Source organism: Mesoplodon mirus (assembly GCF_964341445.2).
Source record: "Mesoplodon mirus genome assembly, chromosome: 15".
Lineage (NCBI taxonomy): Eukaryota > Metazoa > Chordata > Mammalia > Artiodactyla > Ziphiidae > Mesoplodon > Mesoplodon mirus.
Genome location: NC_138991.1, coordinates 50410560 through 50422823, shown reverse-complemented (window position 1 = coordinate 50422823; position 12264 = coordinate 50410560). Strand labels below are relative to the sequence as shown.

General features: G+C 48.4%; 1 protein-coding gene across 1 annotated transcript in view; it reads left to right on the top strand.

The window, feature by feature from the left end:
• Positions 1 to 11897, top strand: part of VPS35L (VPS35 endosomal protein sorting factor like) — a 128649-nt gene extending 116752 nt beyond the window's left edge. Inside the window, exons 29-31 of the mRNA XM_082600412.1 lie at positions 4493 to 4611; positions 10498 to 10644; positions 11349 to 11897. Coding sequence (XP_082456538.1) covers positions 4493 to 4611; positions 10498 to 10644; positions 11349 to 11447 — 365 coding nt within the window. The 3' untranslated portion in view covers positions 11448 to 11897. The remainder of the gene's footprint in view (positions 1 to 4492; positions 4612 to 10497; positions 10645 to 11348) is intronic.
• The last annotated feature ends 367 nt before the right edge of the window (positions 11898 to 12264 follow it).

The window sequence follows — 12264 nt, the reverse complement described above, 5'->3', positions numbered from 1 at the left end:
ACAGGAACAACTACAAAGCCAGCAGCCGACCCAGGAGAGCACTCCCAGAACATTCCCCACAAAGGGGCAGTTCAGAACCGGAGTAGAGGTTTCATGCGGACAGAGAAGCTGGGGAGCAAGGAGACCAGCTGTTCTCCTCATTCTCAGGCAGTAGTATGTCTGCAACCTGCTTACAAATGGTTCAGCCAAAATAAATGACGTATATATCTGTGTGTACGTGAGAGTGTGGAGAGAGCGAGCGAGAGAGCTTCATAGAAGTGGCAAAACGGCATCAACGGGTGATGCTGGGTGAGAGAGAGGCAGCGCGTCAATGTACTGTTATTCCCACTGTTCTACAGCCTTGACATTTGTTTAAGTAAAAAGCTGGGGATAAAAGAAGAAGGAGTTATTCTTTTTTTTTTCCCCACTTAGAAACTCAGTAGTAATTTATTTGGAAAAAGATAAGCAAAGAATGGCTCATTAAAAAATACATTTCATAGTGTCGTTCTTCCTCCTTCATACTTTTCCCAAATGCCTAATTGGGAGTTAAATATAAATGTAAGAATTTTAAAAGAATATTATGTACAATTTTATTGAAGTAGAAGGAGTTATTCTTGAAATAGCAACTAGAAATGTACATGAAGCATCCCTGAAATTATTTTGTCAATCAGTTAATTACTACATGCTTATACCTGTACCATTCCCCAAAAGATTCAAGACAGATTACAGGAAATATATAAAATAATAATTTTTTAATTGAAAAAATTGGTTCCTAGGAAGTTATAAATTAGGAAATATATGGCTGTATATGTCTGTGTGTGGTATATAGGTATACTGGTTTGTCACTTTACTAACAGTGTATTATAAATATCTTTCAGTAATAGTATATTGTAGCAATAGTATAGTATAGTGTAGTACATGGTAGTTAACAACTGTAGATCATATACTTTTATTGTCTTCATAGTATTTTATTTAATGCTAATGCCACAGAGCATTTAATCAAAACTCTTGGTAGATATTTTCACTGCTTCTCCTCTCACCATTATACACAACATTTATAATGAACATACATTGAACATACAATGAACATTGTCCTCTATGATGAAACAATACCACATATATGCATCTTTGTGCAACTGGGGGGATGATTTTCTTAGGATAAATCCCTTGGAGTGGGTTTTCCCAAGTCAAAGATCTGACCTTTTTCTGTACTAAGACTTCTTTTTCTGGGGGAGTAAAATATACAGAGTGATAAAATACATATAAAGTTTACCATCTTAACTATTTCTAAATGTACAATTCAGTTTTATCAAGTATAGTTGCAGTGTTGTGCAACCATCACCATTATCCATTTCCAAAATTTTTTCATCCTCCCAAACAAACTCTGTACCCAATGAACAATAACTTTCCCCTTCCCCCCTCCCCCCAGCCTCTGGTGACCTCCATTTTACTTTCTGTCTTTATGAATTTGCCTCTTCTAGGTACCTCATATAAGTGGAGTCATACAATAGTTGTCCTTTTTTAAAAAATTTATTTTATTTATTTATTTTCGGCTGCGTTGGGTCTTCGTTGCTGCACATGGGCTTTCTCTAGTTGCAGTGAGCGGGGGCTACTCTTTGTTGCGGTGCTCGGGCTTCTCATTGTGGTGGCTTCTCATGTTGTGGAGCACGGGCTCTAGGCGTGTGGGCTCAGTAGTTGTGGCTCGCGGGCTCTAGAGCTCAGGCACAGTAGTTGTGGTGCATGGGCTTAGTTGCTCCACGGCATGTGGGATCTTCCCGGACCAGGGATCGAACCCGTGTCCCCTGCATTGGCAGGCGGATTCTTAACCACTGTGCCACCAGGGAAGCCCTAGTTGGCCTTTTGTGTCTGGCACATTTCTCTTATCATAATGCTTTCAAGGTTCATCCATGTTGTAACATGTAGTAGAATTTCATTCCTTTTTTTTTTTTTTCGGTACGCGGGCCTCTCACTGTTGTGGCCTCTCCCATTGCGGAGCACAGGCTCCGGACGCGCAGGCTCAGCAGCCATGGCTCATGGGCCCAGCCGCTCCGTGGCATGTGGGATCTTTCCTGACCGGGGCACGAACCCGTGTCCCCTGCATCGGCAGGCGGACTCTCAACCACTGCGCCACCAGGGAAGCCCCTCATTCCTTTTTGTGATTGAATAATATGCCACTGTTTAGATAAACCACTAAACCACATTTTGCTTATCTATTGATCTGTCAGTGGATACTTGGGTTGTTTCCACCTTTTGGCTCTTGTGAATAATGCTGCTGTGAACATTCATGTACATGTATCTGTTTGAGCCTCTGCTTTCAAGTCCTTTGAGCATTGGAGTTGCTGGATCCTGGAGTTGCTTTCCCACAGCAGCTGCACCATTTTATATCCCCACCAGTGATGCATGAGGCTTCTAGTTTCTCCACATCTTCATCAGTACTTCTTATTTTCCTCTTTGTTGTTGTTGTTTTTAAATAACAGCCATCCTAATGGGTGTGAAGTGGTAGTGGACATTTCTTAAGGCTTTTCTTACTCATTTCCAAACTGTGGTACTCCCACCAACAGTTTACCCAGGCCTACATCAAAACCTGGTATTCTTTCTCACCTTTGTTAATCTGATAGTACTGAAAGTTCTTCTGTGGTTTTAGTTTTCTGTTCTTTGATCACTAGTGAAATTGAACGTTTTTTTCCCCTAAAATTATAGGCCATTTAGATGTATTTCTGATACATTGATGTATTTGCCAATTTTCCTATAAGTGACCCTAAGAGGGGTCAATTTCTTAAAAGCTCAGAAGCCATCCCTGCACATTGTACCTTGGCTTTTCTTGTCTTCATGGCCAATGCCTGTTTAACGTGACCCCCTGGTTCTGTAGCTCGTTGCCAGCAGTCCAGGGAATAGTTCTATGCAGGCCCTGACAGACGGCTGGTGACTTTGACCATAATGGGGCTATCCATTGTGGCTCTGACTCTCAGCCTCACCCATCTGCAAGCTAAACGGGTGCCCTGTGTCCCTCGCTTGTGGTGTCACCTCTTGTTGGCATCACACAACTTCATGGGCTTTACTGTGATCTCATATGTATCATCCCTTTTTGATTGTATATGCCTAGGAGACAGGATCCTAGGGATGGTGATGAGCTGGGCCGAGAAGAGCACAGCAAACCACATTCCTTCCCCCAGATGAGCTAAGCTGAACCGGTTTATTGACAGTGTCTCTAAACCATGAACTGGATTAGCACTGTGTGTACATGGCTGTGTAAGCCCAGCCCCCCCCCGCCAAGGCACCTGCACGGCCTCTGTTTTATCAGATGTCACTGCACCTGGGACAGTGGCCCAAATTTTAGGCCTCCACCAGATCAGAAACATCTAAGAGCTGCCACTGCACTTTTCCTCTCCTTGACCATTTAGCGCTGAGGGTGCTCCAATGGTTTTGCAGTGAACTGAGCGCCACTCATTCACACCAGAAATAACTATGCTCAGCCACGTACAAGTCGGCATTTGGGAGCTGGGGTGAAAGCAGTTAAAAAAGGATCTGGCGAGAAAAGGCATGTAGGGAAAGAACTGACTCTGCAAGGCAGAGGTTGTGGTTCCCTTACAGACGGTAAGATTTTGCAGCAGCCTGGCCCTGACCCCTCACCACCCGCCCCCCTAAAAAAAAAAGAAAAGAAAGAGAACCACTGAAGTGTCCGCAGGAGGGACCAACCAAAAGCATTCTGGTCCATCACACAATGGACTACTGCTCAGCTAGTACAAGCAAAGCAGCACATCCATATATGCTGATATGGAAATAGCTCCAGGAATCATTAAGTGAAAAAAAACCAAGTGCAAAACAGCACCCTGTAGAGTCCCTCTCCTTCCTTACCCAGAGGTCATGCTTTGTGTGAAGGTCGATAGGAAGGAGGGAGGGGGGAGGTCAAACTCAGGCTGTTCATGCAGCTGCTCTTTCTCTAGACAGCGGCTGTCACAGGAGCCGCCCAAGGAGAGAGGGGACTTTAGTGAAAGGATTCAGGTTTGCGAGAAGATGTAGAGAACCTTGTGTTCCATCTGCACAAGTTTTGAGGCGGAGTGACAGGGCAGGGGGCTGGGACTGCTTAGGCTTTGACGGGAGCCTCCCAGTTTGGGATCCTGGCTGGGACAGGCTCGGAGCCTCAGTGTCCCCATCTGTCATCTCTTGCACATGCCGGTTATGAGGACTCCACAGTAACACCTGTGAAGCGCTGAGCCCAGTGCCTGGCACACCGGTGCTCAGTATTGACAGCTGTTCTGATGGTCACTGTGATGCTTGCTGTCCCCCTCCATGGCAGGGCCGGAGGGGACAGACTTCAGAGTCTGAGCTCTCTGGCTTAGACAGTCTGGAAGGCCAGGTGTTTTCTCCATGATTCCCAAGGCCCCAAGCCCGTGGGAAATTCTGGCCATTTCCATTTGCCCTGCTTTGATTTCCTGCCACCTGCTGACACCACGGCTGCCTCTCCCTGGCCTTGGGCTTGGGAATGTCTCACTGCTCTGGTTTCTCCCATCAGTTGACTCCAATGACAGCCTCTACGGGGGAGACTCCAAGTTTCTGGCTGAGAACAACAAGCTGTGCGAGACGGTGATGGCTGAGATCCTGGAGCATCTGAAAACCCTGGCCAAGGACGAGGTAGGTGCCCCTGCCGCCCCCATCCCCGCCGCTTGCCCTGAAAGCACGCGTTCCCAGGGTGCTTGGACATTGGTTCGTCCAGAGTAACGCGCCTGTGTGAAGACTGTTCATCGAGGGCCCCGGGGCCTTTGCTCCCGCCATTTTCTCTGCCTGCACTGCGCCTCCCCAGGGTTCCCCTGGCCACCCCTCTCATCATTCGGGTCTCAGCTCAAGTACCTCCTCAGAGTGGCCTTCCCTGAACCCTGTGTCAAGTAGCCACTACACTCCTGCGTCCCTCTGAACTGTCCCTGTGACGCTCGGGCATTCTCTGAAATGCTCTGTGTGTTCACGTCTCAGTCACCTGCCTCCCCCACCAGAATGTAAGCTCCATGTGGCCGGGACCTCAAGACGTGGGTCTCAGAGACCTGCCTGTGCCTGAGACAGGGTCTCTGGGATCCATCTGTCACTCACCCCGGCATCCTCACCTTGAACCTGCCGTACAGCGGGTGCTCAATCAGCACATGTTGAGTAACAGCCTGCACTTTCCACACCTTAGCTCTTTGAGGCCCACAACAGCCCTGTGATGTAGGTGCTGCATTCATTCTCCTTGGACAGAAAAGAAAATCAAGGCTCAGAGAGGTTTCCAGAGCTCCTGGTTTCCTCTGGCTGTGACAGAACAGGGTTCCCACCCAGATCCCCAGGCGTGAATCCGTAGCCACTGCATCGCCCTCCTCGGTCAAGGCCTTACCACTTACCTTTTAAGAAGTGGCATACAGTTGTTGACCAACCATGATAGTAGGCTATGCTTGCCCAGCCTTTTTCTTTTTTTTTTTTGCCACACCCCACAGCTTGCGGGATCTTAGTTCCCCGACCAGGGATTGAACCCGGGCCCTTGGCAGTGAAAGCTCGGAGTCCTAACCATTGGACAGCCAGGAAATTCCCATCCCAGCCTTTCTTATACGTAAGTGTAGTGTGGAGAACTTTGCGTGTGTGGTTTCCTCTAATTCTCACAACAGTCCCATGAGTGGGAACAGCTGTTATCCCTTTACACTTTCCAGATGAGGAAACTGAATCCTAGAGTGGTAGCTATGGAATGTGGTCAAGGCAATCTTCTAGAACCCATGCCCTGATCCACAGAATATATTTATCAGATGTTGCGTCGTTGCCTTTTCAGAGCAGTTTTTCCCATATTCTCCATATAGATAGATGGTTGACTGATTTCAAAATAATTTCCAAATTATAGTATGATCTAAATAACCACCTGGTACCCTTCCCCAGTTACTCCATTTTTGCAGCTTCAGCTCAAACATGTGGGTGACAGTTGGATCCCAGTAGCTCTGACTCAGGCTTGCTGGACATTGTGTTAAGGCTGATTCCTGCTGTGTAATCAGGGTGGGGAGGTTGGCAGTGACTCTGGAGTCAAAGCCAGTGCCTGACCTTTCTCCACGTCCTTCCCCTGGGGCAGCTCATGTCAGGCTTCTGCCTCCATGTCTGCCCAGCCCCACCAGTCTTGCTCTTCACTACTCCAAAGAAACTGACAGCTCATTCCTGATCTCATGTTGGCAGATTCCTGTTTTCTCTCACTGCCACTCACCCCCCACCCCCTCCAATTCCCTTTCCCAAACCCAGGACAGATGTCGGACTGCAGGGTTCCCAGTGGCTTTCCAGCCCTCCCCTTCCTGCCCACACGCTTCCCCAGCTCCCTCCTTCCCAAACCTCAAGTCTCATGTTTTTAGGATTTGCTTCTCTACTCCCCACCCCACTAAATCCTTTGAAGACAAAATAAGATCAAACTGGACTTTTAATTCTTACTCACTTCCAGGACTGTACAGAATGCCACCATTGCCCTTCCCCCCTTCCCCACCCCACCACAGAAACCATGAGAATATTACACACACACACACAGAACATACATGTATGTCCCACGTTCCCATTCTCCCCAGGGTATTCAAGCAGGTCCTGGAGCGAGTGGGATTTTTTCCAGAGTCCATTCCCCAGTGGCCACTGCCGAGGTCAGGGGCACTGCACACAGGGCCAGCCTTAAGGTTAGCAGGCCAAAGGGCAGATGGAAAACACGGAACCACTGCTGCCCTGGGGGCCCCAAGTGCCTCCCAGCGCCCTCTCTAGGGAGGGAGGATTGTGGGTGGGTCCCACTGACCCTGGGGCCCCCTGGCTGCAGGGCTGTAGAATGCTGGGGAGTTAATGCTTGGAGGGCACTGGCTGTCAGTGGAGGGGGCAGCATCCGAACCCCGATTTCTTCAGGAACTGGTTTATCAAACCAGTTAGTGTTAGAAGAGGTAACTCCCCTCCTCCAACTGAAAGGCCTTTTTCGAAAGCCTGTAAACTTCGTCTCTGCAGTAGGCAGCTTTCAGGAGAGAGCCCTCATTACGCTGCAGGAGAAACGGAGTCCTTCACCTTCAGCTTGCACCGGTCACTCCCCTGTTGTGAAGGATTCTTAGCATCTTCCCTGATCCCTACAGCCAAGGGCTCTGGCTCTAGCTTCTTGCCAGAGCAGGGCCGTGTGTTTGACGGTCGCGCCCAAGAAACATGTGCCCCGGGCCTTGAAAATGCATTTCTTCACTCTGACGCGACAGGCTGGGTCCAATCAGAGGTGGCTGCTGACAGCATCAGTGACCACAGTCTAGGACCTCCAGGCTCACAACAAAACTAGAGCCCAGAACCATATAATTTGGAACTACTTTAACATTTGTCTCTTTCTCTTGGGGGAGCAGGCATTGACCGTAATAACGAGTCTGAAATAATTCCGAAAGAATAGCAGGGCTGGAAAGTTTCTGAAGTACATTTCAACTCACATAAATACCAGGGACTCTCACTGAAAATGTCTGCCCATATATGCACATTTATTAGAAAAAATACGGGTGGACTGAGCTAAGATGCAACATGTCATCCTTCACTTTAACAGCATGCTGTGAGATTCAGCACAGGCGGCCCTGGGAGCGGAGGCCTCTAGAGCCCGGAGCGCTCAGACCTCTCTCAAGCTGCCTCGCAGCCAAGCTGGGCGCTGTGAAAGCCCAACGCTGGTGCCCGAGCTGAGTGTCTCATCTCGCAGCGCTGGTATCAGCCCTGCTTCCAAAATTGTCCTGTACTTGCACGTGAAGGAGCCAGCCCTACCCTAGTCAGGAGCTTTATGAAACTGTTTGGGTGTGGTGAGGCTGGGAACCAGGCCAGACGGTTACAACTTCCTGCAAATGACAATTCCCCTAGGAAAAGAAACAAAAGAAGCTCTTTTCTATTTAAAACCTCTGTAGGGAGAAGAGGGGCTCAAGGCCCTGGTTTGGTCTCTCATAATGTGTTCAGTTTCCTGGGTCTCTGCACGTCGGCCGCCTGCCTGCTCATCCCCAGACCTGTCTCTAAATGATCTCATTTTTAATGGGCTGTGCATTTAAAACACATGCGAACTGGGCTTTCGGAGTAAAATGCTTGAGAAGATACAGAATAGAGAAATAACCAGTAAGATACTGTCTTACTTGTTTGACTTTTAAAAATTCTCCCTTGCTTCAAAGAAATGTAGTTAAAGGGCCTCTCTTGGGAGACTCTTATAGTTGGATTTGAGAGTTTTCTGTTAGCTTGGTCCTTTAGATCTGAGCAGAAACCAGGGCCTTCCTGTTCCCCAGGCATCAGATGAGAGCCAGTTGAAAAGGCGAGCAGGCTGGGCTGGAACCCACTGGATGGTCTCTGCCCCGTTCCCGACTGGGGCAGAGCTCACTGTCTGATTAAACAAAGGAACCCAAAGCAGGCAGTTGCCAGCCAGTTAATGAGTCCACCAGCCTTCCCCGCTTGTGCCTGCAGGCTTGGGACCCGACAGTGTGACCCCACTCCTTGACAGCAGTGCTGTTCGGTCGGCCCAGCTGCTTCTGTGACGGTCACCTGGTCCAGACCGCTGTCCAGGCAGGCTCAATTCAGGGGGCTTGAGTCTCTTCACTGTCGTCACTCAGCCACCCTCACCCAACTGCATTCTTAGCTGCTCCTTGGCAGTTTTATTGCGTTGTTTTTTTCTCCACTAGAAGACTTTAAATCCTCACTTGGGAGAGGGCGGCAGGAGCGGGTAACAAAGTTGGCTCCGCAGTTAGCCTAGTCTGCTGCTCTGTGGGCTCCACACATGGAAGGATGCATGGACAGATGGACAGTTAGTAGGTTGTTTGAAAAAAGCAGGAAAAAAATATGTATTGGTCTAAACCACATCAAATCGTTCCTATTTCCCTGGATAAACCTGTGTAGCTGCACCGGGCAAATCTGTTAGCTTCTTCAGAATCTGGATGCCTAATGTGATGGTAACCATGGGTCTATGGGAACATCTTATAAACCGGGAAGGAACATGGGAGGGTGTGGGTACCAGCACAGGCTCCAGAACTGGACGACTGGAGCTCAAATCCTCACTCTGCACTTGCTGGCTGTGGTCCTTGAGCAAGTTCCTGAAGCCTTCTGACCACATCAGCAAAATGGGAGCGTATTGGTTTCCTATTACAGCTTTAAGTCACCACAAACTTAAAACAACCCCCATTTATTATCTCACCAGTTTGGTCAGTCAGAAGTTGGTGCTGGCTGGGCCAGTTTCTCTGCTCCTGGTTTCACTCACAAAGCCAAAATCAAGGTGTTGACTGGCTGGGTTCTTACCAGGAGGCAATGGGAAAAATCCACCTCCCAGCTTATTTGAGTTGGCCACTTCAGTTCCATACGGTGTAGGACTGAGGTCCTGTTTCCTTGCTGGCTGTTGGCTGAGGGTTGTTCTCAGCTTCTAGAAGCCGCCTGCATTTCTTAGCTCTTGGCCCCCTTCTACCATCTTGAAAGCCAGCAGTGGTGGGTCGTGTCCTTCTCATGCTTCAAATCTTTCTGGTCTCCCCTTCTGCGTCATCTTTCCTTTGCTTTCCTCTTCTGCTACTTGTCTCTGACTCTAGCCTGAAAAACTTCTCTGCTTTTTAGGGCTCAAGTGATTAGATTGGGCCCACCCAGATAATCCAGGATTATCTCCCTAAGGTCCATAACCTTAATCGCACCTGCGAAGTCCCTTCACAGTAGCACTTAGATTAGTGTTTGGATAACCAGGAGTTGGGATCCAGCTCTAGAATCCTGCCTACCTACAGAGAGTTGTCGTGAAGATTAAACAAGGTGAGCTGTGTAAAGCACACAGCTCATACCTGTCACAGTGTAAGGACCCCATACCCACTAGCTGCCAAGGAGCAAAGCAGACACTCAAGGCTACTGGCAGCACTGATGTCTGCAGCGCGAGCCAAGAGCACCCAGCAAGGGCCCGGGCGTCAGCTCTCCAGGACCCACACAGATGTGTGATCTGACCGGGTCCCCTGCTCAGGCCCACCTGCTGACTTGGGCCTTCCCCGGTGCCTTTGTTTACCTTCGGGAGCTGGTATCGTTTCTCCTGGGCTTGTTGCATTTTGGAGATTTAGTTTCCCTTCTGTCTTTACCATTCAAAGCTGGGGTTCAGGTTTGGTCTACTCTGACATTTTGGTTAGACTTTACTTGTTGGAGAGTACCTTTCACATCAGATCACTGAGCAAAAGAGGAATGATGTGGTGTGAAGAATACCTAATGGTTCCTATAAAAGCTGGGCATGGGCACCAGGCATTGGGGAGCAGTATTCACGGGGAGCTGTCTTTGGTCTTTATTACCAGCACCCAGAGGGCGGGAATAGTGGCTGAAACTTTGGCTGGCTTGAGGACACGTCTGTGAGAGACGTATCTTACCGTTCAGTTTACGCCTGTACTTGCATTAATCAAGACGGCCTATCAGTGCTGGGGTAACCCGGGGAGGTTAAGCAGCTCACCCTCCAGAAGATCCCTGGTAGAGCTGGCCTTGGAACCCCTGGCAGTGTCAACACTGGGCCGGGCCTGAGCCCCAGTGCCAGATAGTAACCTCTTTTTTCTATATCAGGCCCTAAAGCGCCAGAGCTCGTTGGGCCTTTCCTTCTTTAACAGTATCTTGGCCCATGGGGACCTGCGCAGCAACAGGCTCAACCAGCTGTCCGTCAACCTGTGGCACCTGGCACAGAGGCACGGCTGTGCGGACACCAGGACCATGGTGAGGCGAGGCGAGGGGAGGGGTGGGGGGAGTGGGGGCCCTCACAGCGCCCACCAAGCATGGCTGTCCTGGCGAGTGATGCAAGCCCGCTGGCCAGGCACAAGTGGCCTCAACACAACATCAGGGCCTGGACATCAAACAGCCCCAGTCTCCCCTTCCAGAAAGGTGCCAGGCCCTACAAAGTACAGATGGCTCTCCGTATCTGCAAGTTTGGCATCCTCAGATTCAACCAACCACAGATCAAAAATATTCAGGGGGGAAAATATTCCAGAAACTTCCAAGAAGCAAAACCTGAACTTGCCACCTATCGGCAACTATTTACGTAGCATTTACATTGTATTAGGTGTTATAAGTCATCTAGAGGTGATTTAAATATACAGGGGGAGGTATGTAGGTGATATGCAAATACTACACCAGTTTCTACAAGGGATTCAGTATCCTCAGTTTGGCCCTGGAACCAAGGGACCGCTGAGTAGTATTAAAAATTAATTCCCTCTGAATAAAAACCACATGTATGAAAACACCAGTCATCCCTGGTGATTTTAAGAGCAAGCTATAATCTAAGGAGTCTTATTTAAAAACTGCTGGTTTCTTCCCCTCCCTTCTCTGCTAAGAAAAAAGCCAGAGCTCCTGATACGGCTGATTTGTTGGAGCCCTGAGAGTTATGAACCAGAAAGGAGATGAGTCTTTCTCTTTCCTCCTAGGTGAAAACTCTGGAATACATCAAGAAGCGAAGCAAACACCCAGACATGGGGCATCTGACCGAGCTGGCCCTCAGGCTCCCTCTGCAGACGAGGACCTGACCCTAGGGGCTCTGGTGCCAAGTCCAGAAAGACCTATTTTGCGTTTTTGTTTTTATTTTTACACACGTACAGATTGGCTTCTCTACTAGATTATTCTGCCAGTGAAGCGAACAAGCGGGAGCTGTCAGAGCATTCGAACCCACTCCTGCTCACTGAGCGCGGCATCTTAGTGTTTCTTTGCACAAGTGGCCTTCAGAGGGGCCTTTAGGGAAAAACTGAAGAATGCAAGTAACATCTTTCCTTTCTGGAAGGTGTTTTTTAATTGGAAAAAGCACCTTGAAAAGCAGTCCACTTGGACAGACCCAAGTGGACTAATTTGCTTTATATCAAAATCAGCTCTTGATTGGACTTAGAATATGCTGGTGGATTAAAGGAGAAAGTGAGGTCAAATCTGAGATTCCCTGTGGCTTCGATGGAAAATATACTGTAACTGAATAAACCTCCTGAAGGCACACTTAATGTTCATGACTGTTCATTTAATTACAGTTGACTCTCATCTGGAAGAGAACGTGTCTAAACATACTGCCTGGTTTTCTTGCAGCCATAACCCTAAACAGCATATGATTCTGTCTACTTTTTTATCAGTTTGGCGGAATCTGATTCTTGTATTACCACTAATGAGCTTCCACTGACATTTTGAATCAGTAAGAGCATTAATATTGGTGGTGGTGGTGACTCACAGCCTAGAACCCCTTGTGCAGGAAAATGCATCCAAGTTGTGGATTAAAAGTGCCCCCAAACTATTGTACTTTTGGAAGGTATACACTGAATGTAGATAGCCTACATTTCACCTCTACTCTGTGAAAAGCCTGATTAC